This window comes from Loxodonta africana, chromosome 26, assembly GCF_030014295.1.
Source record: "Loxodonta africana isolate mLoxAfr1 chromosome 26, mLoxAfr1.hap2, whole genome shotgun sequence".
Lineage (NCBI taxonomy): Eukaryota > Metazoa > Chordata > Mammalia > Proboscidea > Elephantidae > Loxodonta > Loxodonta africana.
This window is the reverse complement of record NC_087367.1, coordinates 24,064,708-24,089,052: the sequence shown is the minus strand read 5'-3', so window position 1 is coordinate 24,089,052 and position 24,345 is coordinate 24,064,708. Positions and strand designations below refer to the sequence as shown.

The 24,345-nt window shown below is 38.6% G+C and overlaps 1 protein-coding gene across 11 annotated transcripts in view; it reads right to left on the bottom strand.

The window, feature by feature from the left end:
- Window positions 1–24,345, bottom strand: part of MAP4K3 (mitogen-activated protein kinase kinase kinase kinase 3) — a 238,945-nt gene that overhangs the window by 116,096 nt on the left and 98,504 nt on the right. For 10 of the 11 annotated variants that reach the window (XR_010319480.1, XR_002787226.2, XM_064277173.1 and 7 more), the window contains one exon: window positions 11,932–12,022. Coding sequence is in view for 9 of the 11 variants with exons in the window: in XM_064277173.1 (XP_064133243.1) it covers window positions 11,932–12,022 (91 nt within the window). In the remaining 2 variants the exon portion in view is untranslated. Of the gene's footprint in view, window positions 1–11,931; window positions 12,023–19,349; window positions 19,387–24,345 lie in introns of all 11 variants that reach the window. The other variant, XM_064277172.1, reaches the window with a different exon arrangement.

Genomic DNA, 24,345 nt, shown 5'->3' with positions numbered 1-24,345 from the left:
ATTGGCAAGGAAGAAGTAAAAGTGTCTTTACTTGCAGATGACATGATCTTACACACAGAAAACCCTAAGGAATCCTCAAGAAAACGACTCAAACTAATAGAAGAGTTTAGCACTGCATCAGGATGCAAGATAAACATACAAAAGTCAGTTGGATTCCTTTACAACAACAAAGAGAACATCCAAGAGGAAATCACCAAATCAATACCATTTACAGTAGCCCGCAAGGAGATAAAATACTTAGGAATAAATCTTACCAGAGATGTAAAAGACTTACACAAAGAAAACTACAAAACACTACTGCAAGAAACCAAAAGAGACCTATGTAAGTGGAAAAGCATACCTTGCTCATGGATGGGAAGACTTAACATTGTAAAAATGTCTGTTCTACCAAAAGCGATCTATAGATACAATGCAATTCCGATCCAAATTCCAATGACATTTTTTTAAAGAGATGGAGAAACAAATCACCAACTTCATATGGAAGGGAAAGAGGCCCCGGATAAGTAAAGCATTACTGAAAAAGAACAAAGTAGGAGGCCACAAGCTACCTGATTTTAAAACCTATTATACAGCCACAGTAGTCAAAACAGCCTGGTACTGGTACAACAACAGACACATAGGCCAATGGGACAGAATTGAGAATCCAGACATAAATTCATCCGCATATGAGCAGCTGATATTTGACAAAGGCCCAAAGTCAGTTAAGTGGGGAAAAGACAGTCTTTTTAGCAAATGGTGCTAGCATAACTGGATATCCATCTGCAAAAAAATGCAAGAGCAATACCTCACACTGTGCACAAAAACCAACTCAAAATGGATCAAAGACCTAAATATAAAATCTAAAATGATAAAGATCATGGAAGAAAAAATGCAGACAACGTTATTAGGAGCCCTAATATGTGGCATAAACAGTAGACAAAACATTACTAACAATGCAGAAGGGAAATTAGATAACTGGGAGCTCCTAAAAATCAAACATCTATGCTCATCCAAAGACTTCACCAAAAGAGTAAAAAGACGACCTACAGACTGGGAAAAAGTTTTTAGCTATGACATTTCCGATCAGCACCTGATCTCTAAAATCTACATGATACTGCAAAAACTCAACTACAAAAAACAAATAACCCAATTACAAAATGGGCAAAAGATACGAATAGACACCTCACTAAAGAAGACATTCAGGTAGCTAACAGATACATGAGGAAATGCTCATGTTCATTAGCCATTAGAGAAACGCAAATCAAAACTAAAATGAGATTCCATCTCACTCCAACAAGGCTGGATAATAAATGTTGGAGAGGCTGTGGAGAGACTGGAGCACTTACACACTGTTGGTGGAAATGTAAAGTGGTACAACCACTTTGGAAATCAATTTGGCGCTTCCTTAAAAAGCTAGAATAGAACTACCATACGATCCAGCAATCCCACTCCTTAGAATATATCCTAGAGAAATAAGAGCCTTTACATGAACAGATATATGCACACCCATGGTCACTGCAGCACTGTTTACAACAGCAGAAAGATGGAAGCAACCAAGGTGCCCATCAATGGATGAATGGATAAATAATGGTATATTCACACAATGGAATACTACCCATTAATAAAGAACAGTGATGAATCTGTGAAACATTTCATAACATGGAGGAATCTGGAAGGCATTATGCTGAGTGAAATTAGTCAGCTGAAAAGGGAAAAATATTGTATAAGACCACTATTATAAGAACTCAAGAAATAGTTTAAAGAGAGAAGAAAATATTCTTTGATGGTTATGAGAGTGGGGAGAGAGAGGGGAAGGAGGGAGGGAGGAAAAGGGGTATTCACTAATTAGTAGATAAGAACTACTTTAGGTGAAGGGAAAGACAACTCACAATACAAGACAGGTCAGCACAATTGGACTAAAGCAAAAGCAAAGAAGTTTCCTGAATAAAACAAATTCTTCGAAGGCCAGCGTAGCAGGAGCATGGGTTTGGGGATCATGGTTTCAGGGGACATCTAAGTCAACTGGCATAATAAAATCTATTAAGAAAACATTCTGCATCCCACTTTGGAGAGTGGTGTCTGGGGTCTTAAATGCTAGCAAGCAGCCATCTAAGATCCATCAATTGGTCTCAATCCACCTGTGGCAAAGGAGCATGAAGAACACCAAAGACACAAGGTAATTACAAGCCCAAGAGACAGAAAGGGCCCACATAAACCAGAGAGTACATCAGCCTGAGACCAGAAGAACTAGATGGTGCCCGGCTACAACCGATGACTGTCCTGACAGGGAACACAACAGAGAACCCCTGAGGGAGCAGGAGAGCAGTGGATGCAGACTCCACATTCTTGTAAAAAGACCAGACTTAACGGTCTGACTGAGACTAGAAGGACCCCAGTGGTCATGGTCCCCAGACCTTCTGTTAGCCCAAGACAGGAACCGTTTCCAAAACGGATTCTTCAGACGGGGATTGGACCAGACAAATGGGAGAGAAAATGATACTGGTAAAGAATAAGCTTCTTGGATCAAGTAGACACATGAGACTATGTTGGCATCTCCTTTCTGGAGGGGAGAGAAGAGGGCAGAGGGGTTCAGAAGTTGGCCGAATGGACACGAAAAGAGAGAGTGGAGGGACGGAGTGTGCTGTCTCATTAGGGGGAAAGCGATTACGTGTATATAGCAAGGGGTACACAAATTTTGGTATGAGAGACTGACGATTTGTAAACTTTCACTTAAAGCAGAATAAAAATTAAAAAAAAAAAAAAAAAACCTGATCAAAACAAAATTCTTTTCACTGTATGGATGTGATCCTCCACTGACTTATCTTTCATGGACCATTTGTTGTTATTCAACCTGAGTTTTAAGAGTTCAAACTTAAGAAAAAAGTCTCGATTTTCTTAACTTATTCTTAAAAAGATATGCTGGATTATGTAATGCTTTAAAGGACCCTGAAATTAAAATCATCGTTAGCTTAAAAGAATCAATAGTTAATCTCTTTTGGGAGAAAGGAATAGGTCTATGGTGATTTAATTCTATTGTCTTATAAATACACAGATAAACACATCTATCCAAATCAGCTCTTTTTACTTTAAATTTTAAACTTCCAGAGAAAAGTTTCATTTCTCTAGTTCTTATTGTACAGTATGTGTAATCAGACAATAAATACAGATTTTTAATGACACTGAAGAACAGAGTAGGAAAGACCTGTTATGAAGAATGCTAGATACCTTCCTTTAAAGAAGTTCAGTCTGATGTATTTCTTCTTTCATCAGGAAGTAGGCATAGCTACTCTTTATAAAATAGGCTTCTGGAACGTAAGTATATGCTGGTCACCTATTAAGTAAATTCACAGGATAAGTCTGATTCCTTGACATGGAAATTTATCAAGGGTCAAACCACAGTAGCTTAGTTTCCTCAATTTTTTGTCTAAATCTGTTATAATAATTTGTAATGACAACAACATAGAAGGAAGCAAGTCACTAGGAACAGTGCGTATTTTGGGGGTCTGAATCAAGCTCAAACAGGCTCTTTGCCTTATGTAAAAACATTCAGTAATGAAAATGAATTCAAGAAATCATGTTCCCTCTGAGACTAAATTTGGTCTTTCTGGGATAAGCAATATGTTATACCAAAAAGACCATGGACTAGGTATCGGTGCAAGAATGAATAGATGGTTAACCTACAATAAGTAATTTATCCAGCACTCCATTTTCTCATCTGTAAAAGGAGTGGGCTGGATGACACAATCTATTAGTCCCTTTCAGCTCTATTATTCTACAAGCCTAATCATTAGTATTCCACAACTCCAAATGTGGACTGAGTCTAGACTTTAAATTAGGGAATAAGGGAAGAATCTCTAAAGAAGGAAAGGGCTAGAGAAAGGGAGGGTATTATGCTGCCATTTTCTTTCATTATCACTTTCATCAGCTATTCCAGCTACAGAATAAAATAATCTATTTAAACCAGGACTTCCTTATAATCTTTGATTATACAATACTAACATACTTCCACGGAAAGAAATAACCCTAATTCTGTTTTATTCTGGTTTCTGGACAATTTTGCTTTTTGTATTGTCTTCATATTTGGATTAAAGTAAGTGCTGGACTGCTAATTGAGGAGGTTGGCGGTTCAAATCCACTCAGAGGTGCCTCAGAAGATAGGCCCGATGATCTGGTTCTGAAAGATCACAGCCTTGAAAACCATACGAAGCACAGTTCTACTTCTGCTCACATGTGGTTGCTATAAGTCAGAATTGACTCAGTAGCAACTAACCATATCTTTTTTTTTTTTAATTCATCAAGTTATGCACTTAAGATTTGTGTACTTTTCTGTACGTATGGATTCTTCAAAAAAACTTTACATGAAAAAAATTCAAAATATAGTCATAATACGCATTTCCTAAAAACTAAAAGCAAGTGCAATTTTTTGTTAAGCATAACATCAAATTGGCTTTCCCTGGTAGCATGTCTGAAAGTGAAAGTTAATAAGTGTATTAGTAAAGATTTACACTACTTAGCCCTACGCACCAGCAAAGACTTGTCAACAAAACTAGATAAAAACCGAACAGGAATTCTGCAATTCTGTGGGTAATAATTATGAACACTTTGCTGACTAATACGTGTGTAGGAAGGCTCTTCCCTAAGTAACCCAGAACCCCAAATGTCCAACCTAGTTTAGTTAGGTTGTTTTGGGGGAGGGTGAGTGGTGTGGGAGTGTAGAGGTTTATTTGGTTGGTTCTTTCGGCGAGGAGCTAGGAAGTCTAAGACAAAAGTCACATGATCCATGACCACCATCTAACAGAAGGAACTAAGACCTCACTCTGTCAAAACTTTGGCATAGGGCTGTAAACTAAATATCTGGCATTAAATTCTCAAGGATCTTATTTGTAAAATGGTAATAATATGTACCATGGAGTAAGATTGCTAACAGTGCTGTTGAAAAGATCTAGTGAGGCATTACCATGATGGTACTTATAATGCAATTAAAAAGTAGTAGCAGTAGTAATAAGTGGACCTCACCAGAAAGAATATACAAGAATCAAATCAACTGTATCTCTGGAAAGAGAAGATAGAGAAGCTTAATATCAACAGCCAGAACAAAGCCAGGGGCCGACTATGGAACAGACCATTAATTGCTCATATGCAAGTTGAAGCTGAAGGCAAAAAAAAATTAAAACAAGTTCATGAGAGACAAAGTACGACTTAGAGTACAGACCAACTGAATTTAGAGACCATCTAAAGAATAGATTTGACACTTTGAACACTAATGACCGAAGATCAGATGAGCTGTGGGATGACATCAAGAACGTCATCCATGAAGAAAGCAAGAGGTCATTAAAAAGACAGGAAAGAAAGAAAAGACCAAAATGGATGTCAAAACAGACTCTGAAACTTTTGCTCTTCAATGGAGCGTAGCTCAAGTGAATGGAAGAAATGATGAAGTAAAAGACCTGAACAGAACATTTCGAAAGTGGCTCAAGAAAACAAAGTATTATAATGAAATATGCAACAACCTGGGGTTAGAACACCAAAGGGGAAGAACACACTCTGCATTTCTCAAGCTGAAAGAACTGAAGAAAAAATCCAAGTGTCGAGCTGCAATACTGAGGGATTCTACTGGCAAAATACTGAACGAAGCAGAAAGCATCAAAAGAAGATGGAAGGAATACACAGAGTCACTGTACCAAAAAGAACTGGTTGACGTTCAACCACTTCAGGAGGTAGCATATGATCAAGAACTGATGTACTGAGGAAAGAAGTCTGAGCTGCACTGAAGGCACTGGCAGAAAACAAGGCTCCAGGAATTGACAGAATAACAATTGAGGTGTTTCAACAAATGGATACAACGCTGGAAGCACTCACTCATCTATGCCAAGGAAGACAGCTTACCTGATCAACTGACTGGAAGAGACCCATATTTGTGCCCCTTCCAAAGAAAGGTGATCCAACAGAATGTAAAAATTGTCAAACAATGTCATTAATAACACATGCAAGTAAAATTTTGCTGAAGATCATTCAAAAGAGGTTGCAGTAGTACATCGACTGGGAATGGCCAGAAATTGAGGCCAGATTCAAAAGAGGACATGGAACAAAGAATATCCCTGCTGATGTCAGATGGATCCTGGCTGAAAGCAGAGAATACCAGAAAGATGTTTACCTGTGTTTTATTGACTATGCAAACGCATTCAATTGGGCAGATCATAACAAATTATGGCTAATGTCTCGAAGAATGGGAATTCCAGAACACTTAATTGTGCTCATGTGGAACCTGTACATAGACAAAGATGCAGTTGTTTGAACAGAACAAGGCAAGAAATGAGTGGTTTAAAACCAGAAAAGGTGTGCGTCAGGATTGTATCCCTTCAATTCAATCTGTACGCTGAGGAAATAATCCAAGAAACTGGAGTATATGAAGAAGAACGCAGCATCAGTATTAAAGGAAGACTCATTAAAGCCTGCGATATGCAGATGACACAACCTTGCTTGCTGAAAGTGAAGAGGACATGAAGCACTTAATGATAATGATCAGAAACTACAGCCTTTAGTATGGATTATACCTCAACATAAAGAAAATGAAAATCCTCACAACTGGACCAGTAAGCAACAACATGATAAACAGACAAAATACTGAAGTTGTAAAGAATTTCATTTTACTTGGATCCACAATCAATGCCCATGGAAGCAGCAGTAAAGAATCAAATGATGTACTGCATTGGGCAAATTTGCTGCCTTAATACACATCATAAATGTTATACAAATCATAACTAACAAACACACAAGCACAAGAATATAAGCTAGATCTTCTAAATATTAAACACTTATGCTCATTACAAGGTTTCACCAAAAGAGTAAAAAGAGAACCTACAGACTGGGAAAAAAATTTTTGACTATGACAACTCCAACAGAGGTTTAATTTCTAAAATATACAGGAAAACCCAACACCTCTATAACAAAAAGACAAATAATTGAATTAAAAAATGGGTAAAGGATATGAACAGACACTTAATCAAAGAAAACATTCAGGCAGCTAACAGACAGACGAGGAATGATCACTAGCCATTAGAGAAATACAAATCAAAATTACAGTGAGATACCATCTCAACCCAACATTACTCGCACGGATCAAAAAAAACCAGAAAATAACAAATGTTGGAAAGGCTACAGGGAGACTGGAACTCTTATGCACTGCTGGTGAGAATGCAAAATGGTACAACCATTTTGAAAAACAATATGGTGCTTCCTTAAAAAGTTAGAAATAGAAATACCATAACAATCCAGCTGTCCCATTCCTAGGAATGTATCCTAGAGAAATGAAAACCATCACATGAATAGACATATGCACAATGTATTGCATTGGGCACATCTGCTGCAAAAGACCTCCTTGAAGTGTTAAATAGCAAGGATGCCACCTTGAGGACAAACTTGTGCCTGACCCAAGCTATGGCATTTTCAATCGCCTCATATGAATGCAAAAGCTGGACAATAAATAAGGAAGAATGAAGAATTGATGCCTTTGAATTATGGTGTTGGTGAAGAACATTGAATATACCAGGGACTGCCAGAAGAACAAACAAATCTGTCTTGGAAGAAGTACAGCCAGAGTACTCCTTGGAAGTGAGGCTGGCAAAACTTTGTCTCACGTATTTTGGACATGGTATTAGGTGGGACCAGGCCCTGGAGAAGGACATCATGCTTGGTAAAGTAGAGGGTCTGTGAAAAAGAGGAAGACCCTCAACAAGATGGACTGACACAGTGGCTACGACAACAGGCTCAAACACAGCAATGATTGTGAAGTTGGCACCGGAGTAGACAGTGTTTTGTTCTACTGTACACAGGGTTGCTGTGAGTCAGAAGTGACTCGATGGCACCTGCCAACAACAAAAGTAGCAGCAACAATAGTAGTATTAAGAGCAGTTAACATTTAATAAGCATTTATTAGGTTCTAAACCCTGGTGGCATAGTGGTTAAGTGCTATGGCTGCTAACCAAAAGGTCAGCAGTTCAAACCCACCAGGTGCTACTTAGAAATTTTATGGAGCAGTTCTACTCCGTCCTATAGGGCCGCTATAAGTCGGCATCAACTCGATGGCATTGGGTTTTTTTGGGCTTGGTAAATCCTAATAAAGTAGCCCTGATGGTGCAAACAATTAAGCGCTCAGCTGCTAACCTAAAGGTTGGCTGGTTGAATCTACCCAGCTGGTTCACAGGAAAAATATCTGGAGATCTGCTCCTACAATGATTAAAAGATTACAGCCTAGAAAATCCTATGGGGGCAGTCCTATTCTATCATACATGGTTACTGTGAGTCGAAAATCTACTCAACTGCACATAACAACAACAAGCACTGTTCTTAGCACTTTACTTGTGTTTTTCCATTAAATCCTCATAATTATTACATGATGTAGCTATTACCATTATCTCCACTTTCAGCTGAGAAAACTGAAGCACAGTGCTTAAGGAATTTGTCATAAGCCACAGAGTTAATAAGTAATGGAGCCAAGACTCAACCCTGACTGTCTGACTATAACACCCAAGGTCTTAACTATTAAATACACATTGTCTCACTACGGAGCCCTGGTGGTACAGTGGGTAAGCACTTGGCTGCTAATCAAAAGATCAGCAGTTCGAATGCACTAGCCATTCCACGGGAGAAAGATGTAGCAGATTCCTTCTGTAAAGCTTACAGCCTAGGAACCCTATGGGGCAGTTCTACCCTGTCCTGTTGGGTCACTATGAGTTGGAATTGACTCAAAGGCAATGATTTCTCCCCCCTTGTCTCTCTGCCAAAAAGACCATGCTCATTTCACCATACTAGGGTTCCATATAAATGCTTGGGGTCATCCTGGAATAATAGGTTAGGCTTTGAATGGTCCCAGAGTTCTGGAAGACTCAAGACAATGTCTGAGAAATAGTCTTAGATCAATGTCCCTGGAGGAGAACAAAAATTGTCTTTAAAAGGCCTGTTCGTCCTAGGGACAAAAACTTTGTGATATTCCCCTCAATTAAGTTTAGGTAGGTTATTTTATTATGCTGAACAACAGTAAAACAAATTGTTTTGAAATGATGATTTTAATTCTACTCCATAAAACAAAAACTAATGCATTAACTGTCTGTGTTAAGTTGCTATTTTAAACTGGCTCTGAAAGAGTCCATTCAAAATGTATAAAAGCAGGGCATTGAAACAGTTTGAACCAGTTCAGTCAGGACTGACAAAGCAAAACCAGAACAGACCCTAATTTTTACAATTTGGGTGATACAGAATGATAACCAGAATGGGAAAAAGTATGGGCTGAAGTTTTGGAATGGGATATTCGGAAGAGATATAGTAAGCTGTTCCAGGAGCTGGACGCGTGAGATTGGATTATTGCCAGGACTGAAGAAAGTGACACACAGTCAAAGCAGAGCAGTTGGCCACCATCTTTGAGCAGGGCACCACTGTTTCCAATTCGGCTCAAAATCCAGTGGGCCTTTGAAATGTGGCGTCTGGGGTCTTAAATGCTAACAAGCGCCCATCTAAGATGTATCAATTGGTCTCAACCCATCTGGATCAAGGGAGAATGAAGAATACCAAGGTCACACGATAACTATGAGCCCAAGAGACAGAAAGGGCCACATGAACCAGAGACTTACATCATCCTGAGACCAGAAGAACTAGATGGTGCCCGGCCACAACTGATGACTGCCCTGACAGGGAGCACAACAGAGAACCCCTGAGGAAGCAGAAGAACAGTGGGATGCAGAGCCCAAATTCTCACAAAAAGACCAGACTTAATGGTCCGACTGAGACTAGAGGAATCCCGGCGGTCATGGTCCCCAAACCTTCTGTTGGCCCAGGACAGGTACCATTCCCAAAGACAACTCATCAGACATGGAAGGGACTGGACAATGGGTAGGAGAGAGATGCTGATGAAGACTGAGCTACTTGTATCAGGTGGACACGAGACTGTGTTGGCACCTCCTGTCTGGAGGGAGATAGGAGGGTAGAGAGGGTTAGAAGCTGGCAAAATTGCCACGAAAGGAGAGACTGGAAGGGCTGACTCATTAGGGGGAGAGTAAGTGGGAGTATGGAGTAAGGTGTATACAGGCTTATATGTGACAGACTGACTTGATTTGTAAACGTTCACTTAAAGCTCAATAAAAATTATCAAAAAAAAAAAAAAAATCCAGTGGGCAAAAGATTTGATTGCTATGTAACAGGTACACTGCCCCTTGTTTTCTAAGACAGAGATTAGGTTTTTAGCAGAGGCTCAACCGGTAATTTTTCATATTCCAGTTATCGTTCCACTTCCTCAGCCATGACTGAAGCAGGAAGAACCAGTTCAAAGCCCTGTATAAAAGTCATTGACCCGGGAGTAGGGCCTCGCCCTGTGTGAAAAGGGTTAGTTAATTCTCTAGAGTGTCTATTAAACCCACTCCCTGACCTTAATGAAGGCAGGCAATTCAAGTTGTTCGATGGTGGTCTGAACCAAGAAGAGCTGATCTAAGACTTACTGGTGTGACAGAGACTGGAGAAACCCTGAGAGCATGATCCCTGGACACCCTTTTAGCTCAGTTATGAAGTCACTCCTGAGGTTCACCCATCAGCCAAAGATAAGACAGGCCCATAAAACAAAACGAGACTAAACGGGCACACCAGCCCAGGGGCAAGGACAATTAGGCAGGAAAGGACAGGAAAGCTGGTAATAGGGAACCCAGGGTCCAGAAGGGGAGAGTGTTGACATGCTGTAGGGTTGGCAACCAATGATACAAAACAATATGTGTACTAATTGTTTAATGAGAAGCTGGTTTGTTCTGTTAACCTTCATCTAAACTACAACTAAAAAAAGAAGAGCTGGTCTAGGTTGGTTTTTCACAAGCAGAAAAGACGAGCACGCAGAATTCTTCAATCTTTTCCATCTGCTATGTTCACATGAGGAGCCCTGGTGGCACAATGGTTAAAGTGCTCAGTTGCTAACTGAAAGGTTGGAGGTTCGAAACCACTAGTACCTCCTAGGGAGAAAAGACTTAGCGATCTGCTCTAGTAAAGATTTACAGCCTAGGAAACCCTATGGGGCAGTTCCAGTCTGTCACATGAGGTCACTATGACATAGGGTCTCGGAGTGGGAATCAGCTCCACAGCATACGATAATAACATGCCCACACGAGAAGAGGAGAAGTGTTTTGTACCTGGGTCATATGAGAATGGGAGCTTCAGTAAAACATCCTTACGTTGCTATAGCATATCAGAACAAAACGGAAGATTTTTAATACACAGGAAAACATTCTTCAGTCCTCCCTTTGAAAGAAATCTAAAAGCAATTAGGTCACACGTTCACCTGAGTTGCATACAGAAGTGAGTGGAAAAAACCAAGATTTGACTCTGAGGTCATGTCCAGTGGAATATGACCCAGGGAACCCAACCTGGTTCTGCCAGAACAAGAGGAAGCAAATCCACAGCCCTTTCAAGTTCATTTAGTCCCTAGAAAAATAAGAAGTCACTGAGATAAACCATTATAGTTCCTAGTCCTTTGGACAAAATGAAGGAGAGACATGATGCAATACTTTGAGATGAGAAGCACAAAAGAAAAAAAAAGTTTCTAATAAACACATACCAAGAAGAGAGGACTCCAGTTTTCTAAATCTAAGTAAGTCTAGAAGAAAGGAGCAACAGAATGGCATATTTAGATCTCCAGCCTATTTCAGGAAGGCCTGCCATAAAAGTCAGTTTTTACTTGCCAACTTTCTCACTGAAACCACATCCAGAATTCCCAAAAGTATTATAGACAAGACACAAGACTATAAAATTGGTTACAGGTTTAACATAATAAACAGGTCATAAATAAAAACTCCATTCATATGAAAATATTTTATTTTCAAAATATGAAAAAATATAAAATATGATTATTAAGCTAATTTTATTTCATTAAATGCACTGGGTGATGGAATCATTATTGCTTTTGAAAAGGAAACAATGTACCTGAGATAGCTTCCAAAATAAGCAACAATATTTGGGTGTTTACAGTCTTTCATCATAATAATTTCTTGCTGCACAACTGCGAAGTCTTCTCCTAGAATAAAAAGCAAACAAATTGAGTGTTTTAACACATGAAATAAGGTTCAAAGTGCCCATTTATTTCAAAGCATGTTATTAATACTGCTTTTAATGATAATTTCAGTCCTGGCTTAAGAGAACATACAGCACCGTGATTAAGAGCATGAACTCTGACTGCAGACTAGATGGATGTCCCTTACTAAGCTATCTGAGCTTGGACAAGTTATTCTCTGTGCCAATCTGTGTCAATTCTATCCTCTGTAAAACCGGAAAAATAATAATAATAACCTAGCTCACAGGGATGTTGTAAGGCTTAAATGAGTTAATGTATGTAAAATGCTTAGAACAGTGCCTGGCACAGAGTAAGTGTCATATAAGCATTTGATATTATTACTACCGTGCTGTGGATGTATCAGCTGTTGTTGTGTTGATTCCAACACATAATTCACTAGGAAATGGGCACTACTTTTCCTTTATTGCCAAATAACATCTAATACAATTTTGGGACAAAGAAGCAACTGTTTTTTAAGTTTGGGTAGAAACCCTTATATACCAAGAGTGTCAAATGTACCTCACCGGCTCTTTGTAGAGCTGAGGGCCTACACTCTAGAGGTATTGAGTTTCCAGACAGCCCACATACACGAGTTCACCCTGTACTTGAGTGCCTTTTCCAACCGTCGTGGGATGCAGAACTGGACTGTATCTGAGCCTGGTCAGACAATTAACATATAACCTCTCTCCTTCTAATTCCTCCCTGCCCAAATTTGCCAAAATAAGATCTGGCAATCCTATAGCAGTGTCACATGCTGTGACGCCTGAATGAACACTTGCCCTGGAGAAAAGCCAAAGTGCAGTGAACGCAAATGTGGTAAACCAGCAACTCTGCAGAAAGAGACCAAATGGGAGTGCTTACATTTAAAGTGGCATGGTGTTACTAATTCCATTCTAAAAGTAGTGCGTACTAATGAATAGCCTGATTAAGGGTGTAATAATGGAAAGTAAAAAATAGAAGGCAGCTGCCTAAATTACTGCTCAAATCATAAGTAGGAGGTCTTTATAGTAAGTTCTGACATTTCTGGCCTTGGCATCTTCCTATCATAAATGTAACCGAGACTTACATAGGCCAATCATGAACTGTTTGAATCCAATGCCAAAACCCACCTTACTGCCCCAGTTACAAGAAGAAAGTAACAGAAAAGAGATGGTATGTCAGGTTCTTAACTTCTGCAATAAAGTGGGCACAAAAATCAAGGATCTCTCATTCTTTAAAGAATTTTCATGCTTCCAAAAATTCAGTAGGAAATCACTGAGCCAGATCCTCGTATGAGTTCATTTCCCACTATTAGGAATTTCTAATTTTCAGTATATTAAAAACTTGAAATTAGAAATAACAAAGCCACAAGGGGACTAATAACAATTTTCATAGGTATACTAAATGTGAAAGTTTTGGATTTTTGCTTCTTTGCCTGCCCTCCAACTATACTTTTGCCCAACCCAGTGAAAGGGTAGCAGGAGATCAACGGTGATCTACTCAAAGTGAACTTCAGGACTTTAATTTGATGGTTGGGGACACTGAAGTTGTTAATAGCCATCATGCAACCTCAAAGGGAACCTGTCTTAGAATAAAGTCGATCTGTGAAAAGCACTGAGGTTGAGGAGGGCATTTGATAACATATACGTGTCACTTGCCTCTGTAATTTTCAGATATACCTGTGCATGACCTTGTATTGTTTAAGTCACCTGGAATTGGAGTTTGTGACATCTGTAAGCATCTTAATATCTACAGTGATCTTTATACGTCATTATACTACATCAATGAGTATAAAGTCCTCTAGGACACAACTACAGCTTAATCTTTGCATCCATAGCACCTTGTGCCACCGATAGAAAATTGGTGAATTAATCAATCTACTACACCACATAATTGCTTTCCATAACTCTAACACAGGAATATCTGCTTTAGGGCTAATTCCATCTAGCTGCTGGATGACCCTGTAGAGCTGCTATGAGTCGGAACTGGCTCAACCGCAGTGGATTTTTTTATTGGATGAAATAGCTTTAAGTCTTCAGCTACGGTTCCCAAAGTACTAAAACGCTGGTCCCAAATGCATCGTTTTCTCCTATTAAGTCATCTCTCTGTGATTATGAGGGGGTTCTGGGTAGCACAAATGGTTAAGCACTCAGCTACTAACTGAAAGGTGCCTCAAAAGAAAGGCCTGGCAACCTACCTTTCATAGCCATGACACAGGGTCACCACGAGTCAGAATCGACTTGGTGGCAACTAGTTTGGTTTTCTGGTTCAAGTGATTTTAAGAAAGGCCAAATCAAATTCAATACTCTTATGGGGAAAAAAAATTCACATACTCAATTTTTAAAGGTAATAGAAAAAGGTAGGCTGAGGTGGAAAAAAAGAAGCCAGAGTTTAATATATTAATAATCCAAAGGAACCTAATAGTTGATTTGAAGGACCTTCTTCAAAACTAATGACAAATGTTCTCTAAAAATGAAAATGAGCATGCCCACCAACCAGGACCATAGCATATTATTTAGAAATAGTTCTGATTTCAAGATGCATCAATCTCTCTGACTTTAAGGTCACAGATCTGACTTAAAAATAAAGTTTTCCAGCGGTTCCTGACCTGTTCTAAAGGCTATACATAAAATCTATAAAAATCAGTCCCTAAAATCAAAACAATATGGAAAAACTATCCTCTCTGTAAACTCAGTTTTGACACCTTTGGTACCTGTCCCGTACCCCCTGTAACCTGTATGAGTGATGTTTCAAGTCCTATTCTTCGCCCTCAAATTCCCATGCAGTCATCCCTTCCTTCCCTCTGCTAGCAACTCAAGTATGGGCATCATAATGGTAACATATTTTCTTACCGCCAGGGTCTCTCTTCTGCAATCTGTTCTGTGCATACCGAATCTTCCTACAGTTTTACTCTTACCATGTTACTAAGCTGTAAAAAATCCCAGGGTTTATCGGTAAAGTTTAAACCCCTGAGCTTGCTTTTAATGTCCTCCATAAACTATTATCAATCTGCTTTTCATTCTTACCTCCCTACACCCAAACAGGGCCAACCATTCCAGTCAAATGAACCAAAAAAACAGAAAAAAACCCACTGCCGTTGAGTCGATTCCGACTCACAACAACCTTATAGGACAGAGTAGAACTGCCCCAGAGAGTTTCCAAGGAGCACCTGGTGGATCTGAACTGCTCACCTTTTGGTTAGCAGTCATAGCACTTAAACACTATGCCACTAGGGTTGCCAGGCAAACAAAACTACTCACTATTTCCCAAACGGGCCTCGTCTTTCAACCCCACCTTTCCTTTCACCACCACCCTCGTATAGAATCCCCTCCATTCTCCCATACAACTAGCAAAATTCTACTCAACCTTAAAGGCTCAACTGAACCCTTACTTCTTTAATTACCTCAAGTGAAATGAACCTCACAACCTCTACGGAACCCGCCAAGTGAATTACGATTTATCAGCTACTGTCCTACCAGTGTCCTTTCACACAGCATCTCACTTAGATACGCTCTATCTATGATATTTCACAAAGCACGGTATTTTTTCACAAATAACGTGCCCACATAAATAACCTGCCCACACATGTAACATGCGGAGATGATGAAATTAAGTAAGACAGTTCTGGCATAGTGCACCCATGAATAAATCACGAATGTCTGGTGACATTGGCAGAAGTGTATTTCAGCCTCATTCACCTGTCCTCTCATATTACAGGTGAATCATATCGCTGGGTTCATTTTCTTTTGTTCTGTTCATTTTCTCTGATCTCTGGTTTATGTGTATAAACATAGTCCAAAAATGTTACTTTTGATCATAATTGTATAATAAAGGTACAAGCCATGGTCAAGAAGTCATGGATTGAGTAGTCCCCTGGTAATCGAAAGATAAACAATGGAAACTTGCATTCGTTTCTATTAATTTAAATTGATAATTATAGCCCAATAGCTCAATAGTTGAATGCGAAAGCTTATCAGACTGCCTTAAGTGAAAGCATTAGGTTATATTAGGTATGCTTATTTTATGGTTTAATTTTGTCTTCTTAGTGTCAACTGAAATCAGCAACATGTTTTAAAAAAATTGGCATAGCACGTGGTGGGGGGGCTGCAGAGTTGGCACAAAAAATGTATAACATGCATGTTATTTGTGAAAAAATATGTTAACTAGTCAAAGAAAGCTATTTAATGATCTGTGAACTGACTGTTTCTAGTCATAGCCACGCCCTTATTGCTAGCACCAAAACCCATACATGTACATGAGCTGCTCAGTGAATGAGTCCCTATAGTTAGGCTTCTATACTTACAGAACAGCTCTAGTTAGTTTTCATACTGGTAACGAGCTCCTTGAAGACAGAACGATGTCTTTGTATCTTCCACTTTAACTAAATTAACCGCTAAATAAAATTTAGTGAAATGGAATCACTGAACAGACACCTGGGGCCGGGAATGAGGAAGCACTTGCAAGTACACTAAATAAAATGTCTTTTGTCATTCGATTTCTTTTAAGCATTATTACCTTTCAACAGGTAAATATCTAATGTGTCCAGCACAGTTAGCCTCAGGTTCATAATATGGCTGGAGTACAATAAAGAGTGACTAAGCAATCCATGATTAACCTTTGGAAAACAACTGCCATAAATGATGTAACATCTACCCTGTTCACAATGGCAGTAAACACAGGGCAGCACTGAATAAACAACTGGTGGAAAGGGATCTGCAAAAGCACTCAAGGGAGACACAGGAAGCAGGCACTTAAGTAGTTTTCCCAATGTCTTGCCACTCTGATGAATGATAAAAGGGGAGAGAACACCTCTTTTACCTTCCAGGGGAGACAACACTAATTTCCAAGCAGCCAAAAGGTGAAAAGAAAGAAGACTCATAAAATAACTTTGGAGATCCATGAACAAATACTGGAATGAGGTCTAACTGGTACCTTTTCACATTTTAAAATTTTGCTCTACAATTTAATACCGCTCTCATAGAAACAAAATGTAATAGCCTATTTTCTTGTTATAAATTTTCCTGCTTCTCAACTTCAGTTTTTTTTTTTTGTTGTTGTTGGAAAAAGAATGAATTTCTCCTATGAGTTGCTGCCTAATTAATCAGTGCTGTTACCTGTCCGCACTTATGTTTTACTTTAATAACTAGTGCTATAAACAAAAGCACAAACAAGAAATTATAAGTAACTTTAATTAAATGCTATTTTTAGTTGAAAAACTACGGAACAACGGGCCGAGAGTCAGGAGAATTAGATCAGCGAATAAGGTGTGTGACTTCGGGCGAATTACAAATGTTGTGCCTCCTTTTCTACAATTTGAAATGTGACAGTTAAGCTTAAGGGATTTTTCAAACAGTACTTCCCTTCCACCAGGGATTTTCTATCACCAATGTTTTGAAAGTTGTAAAACATCTGACAACCAATGGGGTAAAGGGTTATTTACGGCTCAAAAATACTGACTTTAAAACACCCCAAAAAAGAAAAAATAAGATTCAAAAGACTAAACAAAGAGAGTTACATCATCTTACCGGAACACAAAAGTGACATCTCAAAGTACCTATATATGAGCTCTAGTCTACTAGCGGACTCTGCCACAAGCTATCATCTTGGTCGGTTTTTGTGTTTTGTTTTTAATAATTTGCCTTTTGCTGTTGAGAATGTAGACAGCAGAACATACGCCAATTCAACAATTTCTACATGTACAATTCAGTGACAATGATTACATTCTTCAAGTTGTGCAACCATTCCCATGCTGTTTTTGAACTGTTCCTCCCCCATTAACATAAACTCACTACCCCCTAAGTTTCCTCTAATCTTTTGAGTTGCTGTTGACAATTTGATCCTGTATAGACAGATCTTAAAAGAGCACAATGCTCAGGGCTGACATTCTTTACTTGTTAAGCTAAACTACTGTTTGGTTTTAAGACTTGAGGGGATATTTTAGGTTTAAGGTTTAAAGATTTTGATTCATTTTTAATTTTCTTTCAAAATGAGTCTCAAGAGTTGGTACTATCCTAGGCACACAGCCTAAAGACCACAGGAACAAACCTGCGGCCTGACAAAATCAGGTTTATTGACCCGGTGCAATGAGGACTATCTTGAGCAGTCTCCCCCTCCCAGAGGAAAAGATAGACTCATTATAAGGTTTTGGGGAAGAGTGAAGTTTGGGTGAAATTTAAATGAAGCAGTGCTTTGACAGGTTTAGAGCAAAGAAGGCCTGTGTGTAAAGGGGTCTACTTCAGGACCGGACTACAAAGTGAACCCAAGGTTCTATTACCTTAGAAACTACAAAGTTAAGATATGGAATGCTCATCTAGAATTCCTTATCTGAAGCTCTGAATCTGGGTTGTAAATCAAGGCTGCTTCACTCTGTCAAAGTGACTTATATTCTCCAGGGAAGAGTGGGATGCTTTATTCTTGTTGATAAAATTACACACAGCCAAGTTTCTGATAGTCCATGATCTTCGAGAACAAATTCTCAGGGAATATAAGCAAGCTGTAGTCACTCAAAGACAAGGGCTTGTTATGACACTTCACAGTTGCCCATTCTCGGAAAAAATATTGTTTTCTGCTAACTTTGAGGCTTAATCTGTGTCGTTATTCCGGCCTGATCAATTACTGGACAGGATTTTTACTTTCTCCGTAGTTATTTGAGATTCCTGCCTCCACATTATGTCAGAGTTGTCAAGAACAGCCTGCTAATTATGCTGACTATATTATACTCTACAGAAAGGAGTTTATTTGTTGGCTTCTCTTTTGTTTTGTTTATTATGCATCAATTTCTCCACATAAGATGTCCAATTTGGACAGATTTACTGGCTTTGGAGAAACATTTGTATTCTTTACACTGAAGTTAATTTAATGTGCATAAACATCACTTAGCTTGTTAAAATGCAGATTCCTGGCTCTACCATCAAAGATTTTTCTTTATTTTATTTTAAATAAACATCCAGTTGAACCACATAATACAGATGGTTCCCACATCACAGCCAACTCCTGAGTGTGGTGAAAGAGAACAGGTTCTGGAGCTAGATTATCAGGGTTCAAATCCCAGCTCTCACTAATTAGGGCAAGTTACTTAAACTTTCAGTGCTTCAGTTTCCTTATCTGTAAAAATAAAAATAAATAATAGGGATAATAATATAAGGATTAAATGAGTCAACACATGTGAGGCACTTAGAACAGTGCCTGGCACCGGTAAATTTACTATTAGCAAAAAATGTCATGGTGTAAACTAATTCGTCTCTAAGCTGTATCTTCTATCTTAGTCTCTGTATCTTTCTCGTTGGTTTTGATTCATTCACTAAATACTTACCTTTGTGCCCATCAGGTGCCAGGCATTATGTCAGGCACTGGAAATATTATGGAAAGAAAATGGATATGAACTTTGTCCTCAAAGAACTTAGAATCTAGTAAAGACTTAAGTACCACTACATTACCAACAGTTCTCTCAAGTTTTTTTCTCCTAAAAACATGAGCTTGTTACTGAGGAAAACATGTCAGGCATCTCAAAGAATCAATGTCATTAGACCGTAAGCTCCATTAAGACAGACTGTGTCTTACTGCTGATAACGCCAGTGACTATTAGGAATGATCTTTCTTAACACACAATACTCAAATGTTTGTGGCATTTTCCTAATATTTGATTCTATAATTTGTATTTTCCACATTTTAACATTTCTGAAATTAGGCTTTCTTTTTACCATTGCTGTATACACTTAATGTGCATTTCTCCATCTCCCATCCTTACCCCACCCAAATCTTTTCTGTTTGCCTAGGAGTGAGGGATTTAACCGGGAAAATGCCATTGCAAACTGAGATTTCTAACTGATGGAGTTGGAAAGTGCAAGGTAAATGCAACTATATGTAAAAAGAAAACAAACAAAAAAAATGGTAACAAAAATTCTACAATGTCACAAGTTGACCATATAAATCAAAAAAGAAACAAAACAAAAAAACATCCTGTACCATGGCACTTGCCCACCACCAATCCCATCTCCTCTGCTATCCATCCTGGTCCTCTGTTCGTTCTTCCTTCCACCCACTCCAAGTTGTTGGCTATGGGATTCTGCCTCCCTCAGGTTCAGTAGATTTCCCGAAGGATACCATTAATTACTCCCCCTTCCCTTCCCTTTTTTCTTCTTTCTCATCTCATACCATGCTCCACTCTTCACCTATATTTTATCACTCACAATTCCTTAAGGAGACTTCTCCTAAGTTCTAAACATCTTCTTTAACCCCTTTCTACTCCTGTAGTTTCTTCAACTCTTTCCCAGTAAACATGGAAAATTTTATTTTGCCCTTCTTTCTGCTAATTGTCAGAACTAGTTCTCCTAACAGTCCCACTAGTAGCATTAGTTACAAGCCTATAAAAAATGAGCCCAAGACTACTTAGTTGTTTTTTTGTTTGTGTTTTAAGTGTTAATACTGCAATATATATTATTTCTCAATAAATATCAACATTGTAACAAGTATTGCTTTCCTTTTTCAAATAGCTTCCATGAGACATCTTGAAATATAATCTACCCATTTAAAGTATACGATTCAACAGCTTTTAGTATATTAACAGGGCTGTGCGACTGTCACCACAATTTTAGAACATTTCAACCCCACAGTAGTTATTTCCCATTCCTGCCACCCGACACCCTCCCAGCCCCACACCCGAGCCCAGGCAACCAATAATCTAATTTCTATCTCTATGGATTTGCCTATTCTGGACATTTCATATAAATTGGAATCATACAACATGCAATCCTTTGAGACTAGCTTCTTTCACCTAGTACAATGTTTCCAAGGTTCATTCATGCTGTAGCATGTATCAGGACTTCATTCATTTTTATGGCAAATAATACTCCACTGTATGGATATTTTGTTTATTCATTCATCAGCTGGTGGACATTTGGTTTGTTCCCACTTTGGGGCTACTTTGAATAATGCTACTATGAACATTAGTGTACAAGTTTTTGTGCAGATGTAAGTTTTCACTTCTCTTACATAGATGCCTAGGAGTGGAAATGCTGGGTCCTATATAGTAACTCTATAGTTAACAATTTTGAGGAACGGCCAAATTTATTTTCCAAAGTGGTTGTACCATTTTACATTACTACCAGCAATGTATGAGGGTTCCAATTACTCCACAATCTTAACAACACTTGTAATTGTCTGTTTTTTTTTAAAGTATTGTCATCCTCGTTGGTATGAAGTGGTATCTCATTGTGGCTTTGATTTGCATTTCCTTAATAACTAATGATATCGAGCATCTTTTCCAAGTGCTTATTGGCCACTTGTATATCTGCTCTGGAGAACTGTCTATTCAAATCCTGTGCCCATTTTTAATTGGGTTATTTGTCTTTTTGTTTTTAATTGAGTTTTAAGAATTCTTTATATATTCTAGATACATGTCCATTAACAGATATATACTTACGAATATTTTCTCTCATTCTGTGGTTGTCTTTTCACTTTCTTGATGGCATCATTTTCCAACACTAAAGTTTTTAATTTTGATGTCCAATTTATCTAGTTTTTCTTTCATCACTTGTACTTTTCGTGTCATATCTAACAGAGCAGTACCTGATCCAAAGTCACAAAGATTCACTCCTATGTTTTCTTCTAAGAGTTTTATAGTTTTAGCTCTTACATTTAGATTATCATTCATTTTGAACTAGTTGCTGTATATGGTATGAGGTAGGGTTCCAACACCATTCCTCTGCATGTGCATATACGGTTGTTCTAGCATCACCTGCTGAAAACGTGTTCTTTTCCCCCACTAACTTGTCTTGGTGTCCTTCTCAAAAATCATCGGACCATAAAATGTAAGAGTTCATTTCTGGACTCTCAATTCTATTCCACTGATCTATATGTCTATCCTTCTGGTCAGGGTTGTGTATATATCCACATACACACGCATATGAGGTACTGAAAATAAGATGACTTGGGTCAGGCGCACTTTAGTCGTCAAAGTGACATCTTTACTTTTTAAGACTGTAAAGAGGTCTTTTGCAGATCTGCCCCAGTACGCCATTTGATTTCTTGACTGCTCCTTCTTTGGGCACTGATTGTGGATCCAAGTAAAATTAAATCCTGCAGATTTTTTTTTTTTTTTTAATCCTGCAGAATTTCAGTATTGTCTCCATTTATCATGATGTTGCTTACTGTTGTGAGGATTTTTGTTTTCTTTATGTCAAGGTGTAATTCAAACAACAAAGGCTGTACTCTTGGATCTTTATCAGTTAAGTACTTCAAGTCCTCTTCACTTTCAGCAAGCAAGGTTGTGTCATCCACATACCACAGGTTATTAATGGGTCTTCCTCCAATCCTGATTCTGCATTCTTCATATAGTCCAGCTTCTCGGATTATTTGCTCAGCATACAGATTTCATAAGTCTGGTGAAAGGATACAACCCTGGCACATACCTTTTCTCGTTTTAAACCAGGCCAGATTCCATTCTTCTGTGAACAACTGCCTCTTTGCCTATGTACAAGTTCTGCAGAAGCACAATTAAGTGTCATAGAATTCCCATTCTTCACAATGTGATTCATAATTTATTATGATCCACACAGCCAAATGCCTTTACACAGTCAATAAAACACAGGTAAACACCTTTCTATTATTCTCTGCATTCAGCCAAGATCTACCTGACATCACCAATGATATCCCTCGTTTCATGTCCTCTTCCGAATCTGGCTTGAATTCCTAGCTGCTCCCTGTTGATGTACACGTGCAGCCATTTTTTAATTATCTTCAGCAAAATTTTGCTTGCTTACAATATTAATGATATTGTTTGATAAATTTCCTCATTCCGCTGGATCGCTTTTCCTTGGAATGGGCATGAAAATGGATGTCTTTCAGTTGGTTGGCCAGGTAGCTGTCTCCCGAATTTCTTGGCATAGATGAGTGAGTGTGCCAGTGTTGCCTCCATTTGTTGAAGCAGCTCATTTAAGATGCTTGTGGGTTACATTTTGAGTTCTTATCCTTTAGTGATACATACTGAAATATTTAAGGCTGAAATGATACGATGTTTGGGGTCTAATTCAAAATAACTCATGGGGAAGGAGGGTCACAGGTATAGATGAAACAACATTGGCCAATTCTTTACAACTGTAGTGGTGGTAGTAGTAGTACTAACAGCTACTTACTATAGTAAGTACTATACTACTTATTCTGTGCCAGGCACTATTTTAAATGCTTTACATATATTAATACCACCTGTCTGTCTGTGAGACTGTGGTAGCTTGTGTTGCTATGATGCTGGAAGCTATGCCACTGGTATTTCAAATGCCATCAGGGTCACTCACGGTGGTCAGGTTTCCGTGAAGCTTCCAGACTAACACAGATGAGGAAGAAAGGCCTGGAAATCTACTTCCAAGAATTAGCCAATGAAAACCCTACAGATCACAACAAACTATTGTCCCATATAGTGCTGGCTGGGAGATAAGCTCACTAGGTTGGCAGGCACTCAAAATACACAGTGGCCTCAAAAATACCAACCATACTAAAAATCGTGAAGACGGCAGAGGACTAGACAATGTTTCATTCTGTTGTACATGAGGTCGGAGCCCACTCGACAGCAATTTACAAAAACAACAACAACATATATTGTTTAATCCCTACAACAACCTTATGTGGAAGCTACTATTACTATCCCAGTTTTAGAGATAAGGAAACTGAGGTCTGAAAGCTTAAGTAATGTCGTCAAGTCAGGACTGCAATCAAAGTAGCCTGGCTTTAGAATCTGCCCTCTTAATCACTGGGGCTACACTCAACTTTGCAAACATTTCACACAGGATATAAGGCAAATTAAAACGAAGAAATTAAATATAAAAGTTCAGGTGGCTTCCTTAAAAATATAAATAGGTAATTGAATGTTAACTAAATTTAAGTGTATATCTAATAACATGAGCCCTGGTGGCACAGTGGCTAAAGCACTTGGTTGCTAACCAAAAGGTCAGTGGTTTGAACCCATAAGCTGTTCCACAGGAGAGAGATGTGGCAGTCTGCTTCCTTAAAGACTACTGCCTTGGAAGCCCTACGAGGCAGCTCTCTTCTGTCCTACAGGGTCGCTAAGAGTTGCAATCGACTCAAGGGCAATGGGTTTATTTTGTTTTCTTTTGTTTTTAATCTAATAACATATACACAGTATTAACGCTTGTTATGTTGAATGGTAGAGTAATGAGTGATTTTATTTTCCTCTTTTTGTTTAATTATAACTTCTATTTTTATTACAGTGATCAATAGTGTTCAAAATCAACAGCACAACAAACATTTCACAATGAGAAAGCAACTGACTTAATGAGGGCCATTAAGATTTTTTC